The 16223-nt window shown below is 39.7% G+C and overlaps 1 protein-coding gene across 1 annotated transcript; it reads right to left on the bottom strand.

Annotated features, from left to right (window-relative positions):
* Positions 1 to 327: 327 nt before the first annotated feature.
* On the bottom strand, positions 328 to 2541 carry LOC132998818 (hatching enzyme 1.2-like). Its single transcript, XM_061068565.1, has 9 exons — positions 2522 to 2541; positions 2207 to 2363; positions 2071 to 2086; positions 1917 to 1955; positions 1593 to 1721; positions 1379 to 1502; positions 989 to 1167; positions 655 to 736; positions 328 to 457 (listed from the first exon to the last, which is right to left on the bottom strand). Exons 1-9 carry the CDS (start codon positions 2539 to 2541, stop codon positions 328 to 330), a joined length of 876 nt encoding a protein of 291 aa, XP_060924548.1.
* Between the last annotated feature and the right edge of the window lie 13682 nt (positions 2542 to 16223).

Consider the following 16223-nt stretch of genomic DNA (forward strand, 5'->3'; position numbering starts at 1 on the left):
GAGAAAATGATTTAACAAAAAAAAGGCTGATTAATTCCCCTCAAATTTTTTTACTGATATTTGGCTTCACCTCAGCAGAAAGAACAAAAACCAGATCAGCTGATTTTGTTATTGAGTGGAGCTTCTTCAGAATACCGGACCAGCTGCTAACAGGAGCTAACCTCCAGCTGTGGTGTGAGTGTGCATCAGAGGTCAGGATGTCCCGACAGGTGAACTCTCTGGAGGTCGACCGGTTCCTTCTGTCATCAACGGGAACATTTAAAACAAATTAGATCTGCAAACTGTATTTGTTGTGTCCTCATATCTGTTAACTGTAGGACTTTATATTTACTCACAGCATCTGTAAAGCCTGTTGACGCGGAGGATGTCATTTCTGCTCATGGATCTGGCACCTCCAAATGTCTGGGATGGATTCCTGCCGACGATGGTGGGCTTTCCATTACTGGAGAAGGCGTTTCTTTAGCAGGAGAAAAGCACAACATCATTGGTTTATTGACGTGTCCACAAACAAACACCTGCACCTGTTTCTTACTTTACTGTTGTTTTATTAGAAATTTTATGTTATAAAAAATAATCTTTCAGTACAAAAACACAATATCTTCGATCAAACATAACATTGAATCAGTTTCGAGAATATGTCACACAAGCACTTACTTGCTGTAATGCATGACAGAGTTAAAGTCGTATCCAGTCCACAAATTGTTAGTCCGAGCTCTCTGAAAGTTGTGTTTCGCACCTGCACAAATGGAGAGAACATTTAAAACATTCAAACTCAGCTTTTACACTTTCACCTCTGATTTTTTTCTTCTTGTTTTTGTTTTCTTGACATTTCCATATTTATTCATGCTTGTGTATCTGTTTTGTTGTTGTTTCACGGGACCCAAGGTGCAGACCAATGACCAGGCTGGTAGAAACGTTGATGACCAACTTAGTTTACAATTGTACAACAGATAAAATAAAGAATAAAGTCTTTTGTGTGTGAGCTTACTTGGCTTGATGTTCGCCCAGTTGATTCGAACGTATCGGTCCCTGTCGCTGCGCTTGTGCTCGTGGTGGAAACCCAGAGCGTGGAGGACCTCATGCTGCACCGTGGAGTGGTACACACACCCGTTCTTCTTCAGGGAGATAAACTGATGTCCACCCTTACGGCCAATGTTAGAGAAGCACCTGCCAAACACACACACACACACACACAAAATGAAATCATTTTAAAACAAAGAAACTGACACTTTCTCCTGCCAATTGGTTTCCTGTCATCTCTCGCCCCTTGTCAGGCTCCAGTTGTACGTCAAGGCTAAAAACTGGCAATTCACAATTCATATTTACCACGTTCTTCTGCAATGGTACAACATGTGTGTGTTTGTGTGTGTACTCTTACCCAGATCCAGAGTAGAAGTAGATGTAATCCCGCTGCGAGGCGTATCTTCTCCAAACAAAGCGAATGCAGGTGGAGCTGTGGAAGGACACCAGGCCTCTGATGATGGTGTTGCGCTCTGTTCTTGCTGCGGAGGAAGAGAAGTACAGGCTTTCACTCATCTTCACTTTGAATAGTGTTTAGTGTTTAGTCTTTTGTTCGTCAAACTTTTACTCACAGAAACGATTGGAGATGTACACCGGCACATAGACTTTGGATCCACGTTTGCGCCACTTGCAGCCGTAGTATGTGCAAAGAGCTGCGTTCCTCGTGGAAGTTTCCACAACGTCGCCATCCACCAGGTTTGCTGCAGAGCAACAATACAGACACTTAAAACCAGTTATGCATATTTCACAGATATCAAATGCTCATAATTGAAAATCTGATCCGTGGCAAATGTGGATCGATCAATCAGCTGCCTCTGAATCAGTTGTCACTTTATTTATACATCACGTTTTTTCTAGTTTAGCCATAAAAGTTGAATATGAAAGTTCTTTCTCACTTGAGCCAGCGTTAGCTGCTTCGATGATTTCAGAGACGTCTGCAGGGAAACACAATGAGCAGGAAACATCAGAAACAGGTAGCAGCGCTTTAACATGTGAATTATCAACAGTTTCAACTTTATTATCTGGAGAACTCTTCATTATTCATCTCACCTTTTTCAGCTTCACCCTGCAACACAAAGTCACAACGTTACATATCATTAAATCATTTTTCTGTCTGATTAAAATTAAATGAGAATTTTGAAATCCTTAAAAAACCAACTCAATTATTCCTCAAACACGTCGTCACCTCGCTCATAACAGAGATGATTTTGATCTCAGCTGATAAGGTGAAGATCATGATCCCAGTGATGAAACTTACTGCAGTGATGGCCGTCATGGAGAAGAAGAGGAGGAGGAGGAACACAGGCGTCATGATGCTGGTCCTCTCAGGTTCAAGTTCAAATCTGAAAACACACAGAAATAATCATTGTTTGAGGAATAAATCAGATGCAAATAAGTTTGGTGAGAATCAAAAGACCAGAGGAGTTTACCTGTTGTTCCAGGAGTCTGGAGCAGTGTGAGGCTGCTGCTCATCTCCTCCCTCTTTATAGGCCGCTCTCACAGGGCGTGGCTATTGTTCATCTCGTAAGTCACGTGACCCTGTAAAAAAAAATATATCCCCATCACTGGGGGGGGGGGGGGGGGGGGCAATTTGTTGAGTGTCAGTTTGGAATGTCACTAAAACTGCTTTTGCTGCCAGGTATCAGCTTTTCGGGTTTCACAGTAAAAGTTTATTATGCTACAGTGTATTGTTCTCATCCCTGTGTGTGTGTGTGTGTGTGTGTGTGTGTGTGTGTGTGTGTGTGTGTGTGTGTGTGTGTGTGTGTGTGTGTGTGTGTTTGTGTGTGTGTGTGTGTGTGTGTGTGTGTGTGTGTGTGTGTGAGTTCCTATACTTTAATTTTAAGCATAGACCCTACAGAGTGAAGACATTTTGATCTGTCTCCTTCTGTTTGAGGGTTAAGACTTCAGGGGAAGGGACCAGGGAAAGCATTATGCCAATGAATGTCCTCATAGAAGTACCAACTTTGTGTGTGTGTGTGTGTGTGTGTGTGTGTGTGTGTGTGTGTGTGTGTGTGTGTGTGTGTGTGTGTGTGTGTGTGTGTGAACACTAAATAACTCAAAATGCATGGACAGATTTACACTGATCTCGGTGTAAATATTACTTGGAAGAGTTTCTCCAAATGATTAACTTGATCGAACGCGGGGGGGTGTTTTGCAGCCAGATGTTTCTACTGGCTGCAGAAAAGTGTTGCGGATGGTCAGTGTGTGTGTTTGTGTGTGAGAGAGAGAGAGATGGGGAGAGAGAGAGACATTTATGTTGTATGCATTTCTTTTAGTATCATTATAAAACAGTGGCTTTCACCCTTGAACAAGCTTGTAGCTGGTTGAGAAATCCCAGTGTTAACTTCAGCTCCATAGGACACACATGTTCAGTTCAGTGAAGCAACACAATGGAAAGACAGCATGAGTGTGTTGAGCATGTGCTCTCGATTCCCTCAAGTGTAAAGAGAACATTGATCCAGTTTGTGCAGTTTGAACCGATTATAAATTTAAAAAAATTTCAGTGGGAGGTGTTTACCATAAGAATGAAATGTATTTCTCGTAAGAGACAGTGAAGTATTCATCCATCCATCACCTGAACAGCAAACCTTTTACAAACTTGTTTTGCGACTTGTGTTTAACACGTACTGCTTAGGCTCAACCAGCACTTCACATAAAAATGTTGAGATAATTTCCTCCTTCCTTGTCTTCATGTATTTATGTCACAACACACATGCAGTGAAAGCAAAGTAACAAACTTAATCCAATTTTCTGGACGCAAAAATAGAACAAAACCGCAAAACTTGTCAGGTCTGTCAGCTTCTCTAAGCTCAACTTCCTCTCAGGAACCTGTGGATAATGTCCCACAAAATACAGTTCAGTCAAACAATTCACATTCAAACATTTATTGCAGCATTAGAACAGGATTATTGGTTAGTAAGGCCAGCGAAAGAGGTTTGTCCACCAGCAGCTGCGCCCGCTCATAAAATATCAAGGGTGCAGCAACTGATGATGTTTGAAAGTCAATATTCCTTCTTGTGGTGTCTGACATAGCATGAGTAGCATGCATGATGGAGGCGAACAGCATTCAGGTGTTTGGCCTCAGCTTTGTCAGGGATGGTGAAGCTTTGAGGAGATCTCCTCATGCGTTTTCAACCATTGCTGGTGAGCAAGGCTGTCGCGTGATGGGTTGGAGAGCGATGCAAGTGTTTCATCAAAGAGGAGAAAGAACAGAAAGCACTTTTATTCTCAGCAGTGATAATTCAGAAGTCTCGACAAGATCCATCAGACTTGTTGTGTACATGTGTTCTTCTAAGATCAGAGAGGGTAAGATCATGTGGAGGATGAAATGAGAATGACCTGGATAGATTTCTGGTTAGACTGCTTCCATCATCGTATCTACTCTGACTCACCTTGACACACTAACACAGTGATACGGAAATAGAAAGCCAAGCTAAATGTTAGGTAAGACTGTCATCAGTGAGGCTTTATTGATTTTTCTATTGTAGGATGACAAAGTAATTGTTAGTAAGTAAGTAATTTGTTCTTGACCTATTTACTGCTCTGTAGGAATCGGATGAAGACCATCGGGTTTGGTGGAGCAGACCTTAATGAAGAGTCCTCCAACACGGCTGTGGTCTAAACTTATTATATTAATTTATTTGAATTGTGATTAATTTCATTATTTATATGCACCAACTTCACGACTACAACACCAGAAAGTACGCGAGAGGTTAAAGATAAATTATATACAGTAAAATTAAGTATAGTTCCTTGCTTTGGGTAAACTGCATCAATAAGTCCTTCCTAATGGTGCTTATTGCTCTACCAACAGAGTATATATGTATTCTATTCATAATCAAAATAAAACCGAGCCTTAACCTAAATGTCTACTGTATATATTCTTCTAAAAGTGTCCATGGCTCGGGTAAATCATTGTCTCAGTAATGCTCCTGCAATGCTGAGGCTGCAGGTTCCATGGTTATCAGCTGTGAAGTTCATAAGTCTGGTTCATTCGCAGATAGAAGTTCCAACTTTATCAAACTGTGCGTTACTGCAGGTTGTAAACCATCCATTTTATTTCCCGGCCACATAACTTCCCAGAATTTCCTTACTTCTGTGCAGAGAGAATGACTCTTAATGAACAACAACTTTTACCAACCTGAGTATCTTATATATTTATTTGATTGATTTATAAAAGGACAAGTTCAGAAATGATAGCAGAGTAAGTTGTAAATGTCTCTCTGCTTCAATAGAGCAGCTGATAAGGTGAGTGTGTATTACAGATGGCTGTGGAGAGTGAGGTGTGTCACATGAGGACAGCTCGACTTGTCTGCCTGAACTAGCTCGTTTATTCACATCCATGTGTTTTCAACAGAAGAGGAATGTAAACATCTTGCTGAGGGTGCCGGGGTCAGATGTCTTTTTGAAAGTAAAAAGACATCTGACCCCGGCACTGAAACTTGGCCGACAGTCAATCTGAAGTTCCTCTTCTGTGGATCTGATTGATGCCATCAGACACTCATGTTAATGTTGTGCACTGAATGGTGTCACCACAGTTAAGGGTGTGTCAGTAGAGGCAGCTACTTAGTGTCATCGAGTGTTTTGGCCTTGGTACAGAGCACCTGAGGCTAAAGGTAAAGCTTCTGGCTACTGGCTTGTATAGCAGCAGTATGAAAGCCATGTGTCAGCTCAGTAGATCCACAACATAACCTCGATGCCTTTATAAACTAAACACTGTCCCATTTTAGAACGTAGGACAAGATTGTGAATACGTAATGTACGTTCTGCCACACTAAGTAATGCAACCAGTTGATGTTATGGGAGGTTAGTGACATATCTTAAGTTGTGTACTTTAGTGTCATCACGTGTTTCAACATCTTGTTCACAGCAGACTCTCTTCTAAGGCCGGCCCACCACAGGTTGATCAGACCTGGGTGCGTGTTCCCAGCTTCCTGATAAGTACTTGACAGTGTACTTTAACTTTGACATGTGTTTTGATTGATGCCCCCCTGGAATGTGTTTCATTGTTTGTGATGAAATGTCTATTCATTGTTCTGTTTGACTAATCCTGCTTCTGGTAAACTCACCGTTGTTTCCTCATATTTTCAACTTTTCTTGGTAAGTGTTTAATCTTTCTGCCAACCTGAGTTCTTGTAAAATGTATATGTGAATATTTTTTGAATAACAACCTGCCTTGTTTTTCAGACTCCATTTCAAGCCCTGAAATACTCTCACGCACACGTGTTACATATGTTACGTGACAGGTTTATTCTTACCAATTAAATAAAACATAAAATCTCTTTAAAGGTTTATTTGATAATGGAATCAATTGATCTTTTCCCTGCAGGATCATCATCATCATTATTGTTGTGGTTGTTTATGAAGAATATTTTCAGCACTTATTCACATACTCCCTTTAGTATTTGTTAGATTAAGTTAAGCTCGATAGCGGGAAGATATCCTGTGTGTGTTGAACTCTCTTCGAAGTGCAGGACGTCCAGAGGAGCAAATGGGAAAGAAAGAGAAACTATGATTAAATAGACGTCCCATGCGCTTGATGTGAGCTCCCAGCTGGATGATGACGATGATTTGATTTTCTTATACATCTCTGTCCCCATATACATCATAAATATACCTCGGTGACCCCATATATATATGATAATATAGTGCAGAAGGGCTGTACATGGCTGTACATAGTTCAGGACAGTAGAGGACAGGGTATCCCAAGTTTTGTAATACAGTTTTTCTTGATTGCTTAAACACTAAAATCAAAAGTATTACACAATTATCAAAACCTTACACTCAAGGAGCATAACATGAGCCCAGATCTGCACCACTATAAGCACAATGTCAACACACTTGTATACATTAGACACAGAAGTGTATGAAGATGTCACTTCCTTGCAATTCCCAAGCACTGACTGTCAAATGACCACCCTATGAGCCAATTGATTAAACACAGCCATCGGGAGCGCAAACACATGATTGCTTAATTTTAGACACACCAATCAGGTTAAAGCACTATACAAATGCAGAGTTCACCTGTTTTCAACCAAAATGGAGCTCGTGCTCAAAAAAGAAGAAGAGTAAGGGTGAGAGGGGGAATCCACGGAGGAGGAGAAGGCTGCAGCATTACAGTTTTTTTCGATTGCTTAAACACTAAAATCAAAAGTATTACACAATTATCAAAACCTTACACTCAAGGAGTATAACATGAGCCCAGATCTGCACCACTATAAGCACAGTGTCAGCTTCACACTTTTTGCAAAACAATACACACAGTGATTTGCAAAACACTAAACACACTTGTATGCATTAGACACAGAAGTATATGAAGATGTCACTTCCTTGCAATTCCTAAGCACTGACTGTCAAATGACCCCCCCATGAGCCAATTGGTTACAGTTTTTCACAATTGTTAACACACGTTTTTCAAAACAATAACGGCTTTCTCAAAAATGCACACAGAAAACTGAAAACCTCACACACAAAATGCTAAACCTGACACTCCCTTTGCAAGATGACTCTTTGCCATCAAAATGGAACTCGTGTTTTCATTTGGTACACACAGCCATGTTTTCAAATGACACACACATACCATTTATTGAGAACACACAACTAAGCATTTGCTTACACGCTTCCAAGCATTTACAGCACACTGAAGTGCAAAATTGAAAACACAATCATCAAAATGGAACACACCATATGAATGACAATGACTCTGGAGAATTAGCCATTTCTCCTTTTGTAAACTGTCTCAGTGTAGGCCTACTTTTTTCATAGTCAAACATAAAACAGCACACAAATATGCAGCAAAAGAAGGTTTATTTCAGTACACACAGAGAACAGTACAGTACTGACACAGACAGCATGAGAATGCAAGTTCAACACATTGGGCTACAGTGAGACACTGTAGAAAAGGAACAATATTGGATTACAGGTACAATACATGCATGTGTCAGTGCTGAATGTTTGGTACTAACAAGCACAAACTCTCGCCGTAACTCCTTGATGCGTCTGGGTTCTGTTTGAATGGGACCCTGTTCACTTGTTTCCTCCGCATGGCATTCCTATGAAGAATACGGTCCAATGTAGAAGAACTGACGGTATGGACGTTTCTAAATGTAGCATGGTCAGCCAGGATCCTAGTTCTTATTTGTCTGAGTGTGATAGAGTTGTTCTCACAAACCATATCTACAATTCCAGTCTCCTGTTCGGCTGTGAACATTCGTGTTCTTCCTCCATGGTGTGGTTCTCTTTAAGTCCTGCAAAATATAAATACTGTGAGCACACTGTATTCTATTCTATTCCATTGTTCATCAAACAAAACAAAGGCTGAAGGCACTTTTATGCCGCAGTCCTGATTGCAAATCGTTCAACAGACCTGAATGTTTAGAGATTTGAGTATTTGTGTGTTGTAGGTTGATGCTTTGATATTTTTCTTGAGAAGTGTGTGCAACAACTGAACATTGTGTGTAGTGTTTTGACAACAAGATGATGTGAAATTTACATCAGAGTGTAAAGAAGGAAAGTCAGAGTCTAATGAGATAAGGGAGTGTGAAGTAGTGCCAAATTGGGTCAAGCTATTGGTACATGAAGTGAATGTTGTGCAAATTGTGCCGAATTTTTGCTTTTTGTGTGTTAACAACTGAGAAAAACTGTAAACACAGCCATCGGGTGTGCAAACACATTACTGCTTAATTTTAGACACACCAATCAGGTTTAAACACTATACAAAAGCAGCAGCTGAGTTCACCTGTCTTCAACCAAAATGGAGCTTGTGCTCAAAAAAGAAGAAGAGTGAAGGTGAAAGGGGGAATCCACGGAGGAGGAGAAGGAGGAACAGGAAGAGTGAGGGTGAGAGGGGAATCCACGGAGGAGGAGAAGGAGGAAGAGGAAGAGTGAGGGTGAGAGGGGGAATCGACGGAGGAGGAGAAGGAGGAAGAGGAAGAGGAAGAGTGAGGGTGAGAGGGGGAATCCACGGAGGAGGAGAAGGCTGCAGCATGAGTATGTGGAGGGATGTATTGTTCTCTTTAGCACTGTGGTGTTGCATACTGCACACGTAACCTTTATAATGTAAATGTACTGTATACCAGACCTATGCTGAACTACACAATGTTGTCTTTCACTGTATTTCGGAGAGTTTTACAGATGGATGCGGAGGAAATCCTGCATGAATTCATATATAGATGAGGCAGGGTTTAACCTGACATAAGCAAGAAAGAGACGCAGAAATATCATTGGCCACGGGGCTATAATCAATGTCCCAGGGCAACGTGGAGGTAACATCACCCTTTGTGCTGCCATTGCACAGAATGGGGTCCTCCTCCGTCACACCTGGGCCCTTACAACACACCTCACATTCTCACATTTTTGGAGCGATTGCACAACATCGTCACAGCAGTAAACCACATGCACCAGATGCAATACATTGTCATATGGGACAATGTGTCATTCCACCTGCTCTGGTCCAGAACTGGTTTCAACACCATCCACAGTTTACAGTACTATACCTTCCACAATACTCTCCCTTTCTAAACCCAATCAAAGAGTTTTTCTCTGCATGGGGGTGGGGGGGTTTACGATCTCCGGCCCCAGGCTCAGGTAGACTACCTAAGTATTACCATTATCATTGGCATTAGTGCTGTTGTAAAAACCCTTACACCTTGTTTTTTCCACAATCGTTGTCACTATATGATTTTACTTTGTCATTAAACAGAGCAGTTTCCTGTGGATAACTCAGGTTGTAGATTTGTTATCTGGTAAAAATAAGTGATCGTGTTTGGAGCTGCTAACAACGTGCAGGAGAAATACCTGAGATCATGCTCCAATCACAGATGGTCAGTAGTAGACTCCGCCTCCTTTAAAGAGAGTTCATCTTGACTGTAGCAGAAACTCTCACTGGTGGAGAATCACCTGAAATGGATTCGGACGAGACCGATGCATTAGTGCTTATTGTTGGAACTGTTGAATTTTTCTATAACATCTTCAGGGTTTGACTTTACAAGAGCCTTGACAATATGTGTGTAACATTTAAGGTTGCAAAATTCCGGGAATATTCAAAGTTGGAAACTTTCCATGGGAATTAACGGGAATTAACGGGAATTAACGGGAATATACGGGAATATACGGGAATTAACGGGAATAAACTGAAAATTTTGTGGATAATTTATACTAACTGTATTTACCTTGTCATATACAGACATAAATATAAACATTTTGTTGTGTCATAGGCTGATTTGAGCCCTGAGGAAACTTTGGGCACTTGACTATATGCTTCTGCATCGTTGTGTCATTCTTAACATAGGTCTTTGCACAGTATTTTTTTCAAATGTACACAGCCTTTCCTTCTACATTGGATGGGGTGAAATGTCTCCACACATGAGATAGTGCACGTGGCATTGTTCTGTAGAATAAGATGAGAAAAAAGTTTGTGAAAAAGCACTAATGCAATGCCAGAGATATAAATAGTTCCAAACAATTGGAATCGTCTGTAAAAAATATTTGACAATTGATGGATAAATGAATGGAAATAGGCTAGATGAACAGATGAACAATCCTCAATCAACATGCTAATATATTTTCCCCAGTAATATCATCGAAACTTACCTGACTAGTCCTGCACACTACAGCAGGCCTCAATAGCCCTGCTGTAGAGTGAAGGATGCTGGGAGTTATCTGTGCATTTGATGGAAGAATGCACAGTGGAGGGTTGAAACTCAACGTGCAGCGTGTGCTGCATTCTATACATCTTTAAAATAGAGTTTTTAATGATGTTTTTATTGCTCAGCGTTTAATTTGAGTCTTTTTGTTTTTTTTTCACAATTCCCAAAATTCCCAAGCTTAACTTCCTATGGAAAGTTTCTGGAAACTTTCCTCCCCTTTGCAACCCTAGTAACATTTAATTGAAATTTTTATTTTCTCTTGCACTTTGTGTGTTTTATTTTCTGCCCCACCCGAATGTGTTGCTCCTGTGTTATATAACACCTTCATTGTTTGTGATGTAATGTCTATTCATTGTTCTGTTTGACTCATCCTGCTACTGGTAAACTCACCATTGTTTCCTCATACTTTCAACTTTTCTTTGTAAGTGTTGGATCTTTCTGCCAACCTGAGTTATTGTAAATTGTACGTATAAGACCTTTCTTGCTTTTCAGACTCCATTTCAAGCCCTGAAATACTCTCACACACACGTGTTGCATATGTCACATTACAGGTTTATTCTCACAAATTAAAACAAATATAAAATCTCTTCAATGTTTATTTGAAGATGGAATCAATTGATCTTTTCCCTCCAGTATCATCATCATCATTATTATTGTGGTTGTTAATAAAGAATATTTTCAGCAGTTATTGACATACTCCCTTTAGTATTTGTTAGATTAAGTTAAGGTCAATAGCGGGAAGATATCCTGAGATGTTGAACTCTTTTCGTAGTGCAGGATGTCCAGAGGAGCAAATGAGAAAAACTAAGTTTTGGTAATTTCTGAGCTATGTTGTTTTTTTTCTTGTATTTATGACTTTAAGCGAAAAAGTGGTTTGTGAGGAAAATCTTTCAGAATTTTCAGTAGCCATATTATGTTCACGGGGGAATGAGTCACATCAGCCTCTTGTCGTCGAGTTTCAACAACAGACACATTCCTGGGGAAGTTTACTTTCTTCACCTGTTTTTAAAGATTCTCACACATTCTAAACAGTTGTTAGACGGATTTTGGTGAAAATTGGTTCTGACATTTATAATCAGCCTCAAGAAGAATTGGTAAAACGTTGGTGAGGCTCTGAGTTTTGATCTGGCACCATCATCAGGTCCAAATAATAATGTGCCCAATAGAACTACAACAATTCATCCAGCTATCGATTAATATACATTTGCCATTGATCAAGCGTTTGGATTATTTCTCTAATACGGCCACATATCCCCTTTTTCTAATATTAGTACTATTACTTTAAATACAATTGATAATATTTCCGTACTTTAAGGAGGACAAGTGTCCCCATTCTGTCTCCATTAACATCAAAAATACACATAAATGTCCCAATGTATATCTTAAAATATACATAAATGTCACCATATACATCATACACATATATCAATATCCCCATATACATCATGAATATACAGCAATGTCCCCCATATATATATACTTTATATACTGTATGATGATATAGTGCAGAAGTGCTGTACATGGTTCAGGCCAGTAGAGGGCAGGGTGTCCCAAGTGTCAAAGTCAAAGAAAGAACAAAGTATAGAAAACAGGAGGAGCCACACAGGAGGCATGAGGTTAGGCCAGTTGAACTGGATAACTGGACACTAGGGTGAGTCACACTGACAGGAAGTCAAACAACCAGGCACACAAGTTAAGATAAACAAAATAAAACATAGAATCATATTTTAAATTAATCCAAAAGGTCTGTTTATGACTCTGTGTCCGATGTGTGTGTAGAGAGAGAGAGAGAGAGAGAGAGAGAGAGAGAGAGAGAGAGAGACTACCTAAGTATTACTATTATCATTGGCATTAGTGCTGTTGTAAAAACCATTACAACTTGTTTTTTCCACAATCGTTGTCACATTATGATTTTACTTTGTCATTAAACAGAGCAGTTTCCTGTGGATAACTCAGGTTGTAGATTTGTTATCTGGTAAAGAGAAGTGATCGTGTTTGGAGCTGCTAACAACGTGCAGGAGAAATACCTGAGATCATGCTCCAATCACAGATGGTCAGTAGTAGACTCCGCCTCCTTTAAAGAGAGTTCATCTTGACTGCAGCAGAAACTCTCACTGGTGGATTAGTGCTTATTGTTGGAACTGTTGAGTTTCATTATAATAATCTTCAGGGTTTGACTTTACAAGAGCCTTGACAATATGTGTGTAACATAACAATTAATTGAAATTTTTATTTTCTCTTGCACTTTGTGTGTTTTATGTTCTGCCCCACCCGAATGTGTTGCTCCTGTGTTTTATAACACCTTCATTGTTTGTGATGTAATTTCTATTCATTGTTCTGTTTGACTCATCCTGCTTCTGATGAACTCACCGTTGTTTCCTCATACTTTCAACTTTTCTTTGTAAGTGTTGGATCTTTCTGCCAACCTGAGTTATTGTAAATTGTACGTATAAGACCTTTCTTGTTTTTCAGACTCCATTTCAAGCCCTGAAATACTCTCACACACACATGTGTTACATATGTCACGTTACAGGTTTATTCTTACAAATTAAAACAAACATAAAATCTCTTTAAAGGTTTATTTGAAGTTGGAATCAATTGATCTTTTCCTTCCAGGATCATCATCATCATTATTGTTGTGGTTGTTTATGAAGAATATTTTCAGCACTTATTCACATACTCCCTTTAGTATTTGTTAGATTAAGATAAGCTTGATAGCAGGAAGATATCCTGAGATGTTGAACTCTTTTCGTAGTGCAGGACGTCCAGAGGAGCAAATGAGAAACTAAATTTTGGTAATTTCTGAGCTATGTTGTTTTTTTTCTTGTATTTATGACTTTAAGCAAAAAAGTGGTTTGTCAGGAAAATCTTTCAGAATTTTCAGTAGCCATATTATGTTCACGGGGGAATGAGTCACATCAGACTCTTGTCGTCGAGTTTCAACAACAGACACATTCCTGGGGAAGTTTACTTTCTTCACCTGTTTTTAAAGACTCTCACACATTCTAAACAGCTGTTGGACGGATTGTGGTGAAAATTGGTTCTGACATTTATGATCAGCCTCAGGACGAATTGGTAAAACGTTGGTGAGGCTCTGAGTTTTGATCTAGCACCATCATCAGGTCCAAATAATAATGTGCCCAATAGAACTACAACAAATCATCCAGCTATCGATTAATATACATTTGCCATTGAGCGTTTGGATTATTTCTATAATACGGCCACATATCCCCTTTTTCTAATATTAGTACTATTACTTTAAATACAATTGATAATATTCCGTACTTTAAGGAGGACAAGTGTCCCCATTCTGTCTCCATTAACATCAAAAATACACATCAATGTCCCAATGTATATCTTAAAATATACATAAATGTCACCATATACATCATACACATATATAAATATCCCCATATACATCATAAATATACAGCTATGTCCCCCACATATATATACTGTACATACTGTATGATGACATCGTGCTGAAGGGCTATACATGGTTCAGGCCAGTAGAGGGCAGGGTGTCCCAAGTTTTGTAATAAGTGCAGAAAGAAAGTGAAGAGTTTCTAAAAACATGAACAACAGTAATGACAATGATCGATGGGAGTGAAACACAAATTGTCCCCAACTTCAAGTCAACTTTTAAACTTTTATGATTGTTTTAATTTTAGAATTAACCTGCAACTTACTGTTTGTTTGTGCATGGATTTCAGGATTCAAAATGTATTCTGTAGAAACAAGAATATGTCATGAGAATAAATCAGGCTTATAAAAAGTCAAAGAAAGAACAAAGTATAGAAAACAGGAGGAGCCACACAGGAGGCATGAGGTTAGGCCAGATGAACTGGATAACTGGACACTAGGGTGAGTCACACTGACAGGAAGTCAAACAACCAGGCACACAAGTTAAGATAAACAAAATAAAACATAGAATCATATTTTAAATTAATCCAAAAGGTCTGTTTAAGACTCTGTGTGTGTATGTCTGTGTGTGTGTGTGTGAGAGAGAGAGAGAGAGAGAGAGAGAGAGAGAGAGAGAGAGAGAGAGAGAGAGAGAGAGAGAGAGAGAGAGAGAGAAACACCACTTAAGTATTACTATTATAATTTTTAGCAGTATTATCATTGGAATTAGTGCTGTTGTAGAAACCATTACACCTTGTTTTTCCCATTATCGTTGTCACTATATGATTTTACTTTGTCATTAAACAGAGCAGTTACCTTTGGATAACACAGTTTGCCATCTTGGTGTCAAACCTAGATTAATTACACAAAAATTCCAATGCATTTCAAAACACCTGAACTATGAAGCTAGTTCAACACACTCAGGATCGTTATCTAGCTTCACTGAACCTCACATTGGCCGTTCTGCATAACCTGTGGGACAGAGCTGTGGGACAGAGCTGGTCAGCTGGTCAGGTAACTCTGGGTTTTCCTGGCGAGCTGCGAGCAAGTTCATGCGGAAGGAGCAGAGTTAATTATGAGCAGCAGCATCAGAAACATGAATAAAGAAGAAACGCCGATTCATGCCAGTCCAGTTTTAGTGACATTCAAAAGTGACTCTGAACAAAGTGAATTATTAGGGTGCAATTTCATGCGATTCATTACATGACCGTTAATATTAGCTAAAAAATATTTAGCTCCTAATCTGGAATAAAAACAACTCCACCTGCAGGATTCAGCTTTTCTTGTAATATATATTCAGAATTGTATTCATGGTTCTGAAAATGCCGGCTAGGAAACCAAGGTTAACCTGGCCTATTGATAACCAGTCTTGTTGTACAGAATATCCACGACGACCAATGTCAGGTTCATTGAAGCCAGATGATGAAACATATCCTGGGTATGTTGAGCTTGCTTCAATCGTACAGGCCCCAACAAATCACCAACAAGCAGAAATTATTTGGATCATAGGAACAGAAGCGTAAGCCCTTGTGTTATACTTGTTAATATTTCCCTGATTTGACTGATGATCCATTGTGCTTTGCTGAATGATGAGATCTTACTGTGTGTGGCAGGAAGTGCTGTTCCAGGTTTGAGAATCGGTCACGTTGGCGACAGTGCACCCTGCATCTGATTGATAGTAGAAGTCTCTAATGTCACTGACCTTATCAACCGGGTCATCGGGGTTTGGATCTCACAAATAAAGTTCGGTAGAAGTGGGATCGAGCAAAATCATCACCTCCACACCGGTGTCGGACCCTCATCACCAAAAACTCTATAATCTTTCCAAGTTGATGTCTTGGTAAAGGTCTTTTTACGAGTAAGGCTCCAGAGATGAACGTCCTTGGTTGTGGTCGGGACATGTTCAACCCTCATCATGGGCTGAACTGTTCCCAACTGATTTTACTGGTCCAAAATTTGGGATCTGATCAAACCTGAAACCAACGTTCATACGTGCAGCAATCCCCCACCCATGACGTTTAGGAGCCAACAGTGAGTGTTGTGCTACCTTTAGTTTTGCAGAAAATATTTTAAACATTTGTACAAAGGATAGGTGCTGTTCTTCTGGTTTGGACAGTCTCTGTTCTAATGTTCCTAAGCCCTTTCACCCAGAAA

The sequence above is a fragment of the Limanda limanda genome, chromosome 3 (genome assembly GCF_963576545.1).
Source record: "Limanda limanda chromosome 3, fLimLim1.1, whole genome shotgun sequence".
NCBI lineage: Eukaryota > Metazoa > Chordata > Actinopteri > Pleuronectiformes > Pleuronectidae > Limanda > Limanda limanda.

Bases quoted from the DNA above. Each gene is read 5' to 3' on its own strand.
- LOC132998818 (XM_061068565.1), bottom strand. From the start codon at position 2,541: ATGAACAATAGCCACGCCCT. The intron at 2,364-2,521 runs GTGAGAGCGGCC...GTGTGTTTTCAG, and splicing joins ATGAACAATAGCCACGCCCT to ATTTGAACTTGAACCTGAGA. The intron at 458-654 runs GTAAGTGCTTGT...CTCCTGCTAAAG, and splicing joins TCTGTCATGCATTACAGCAA to AAACGCCTTCTCCAGTAATG.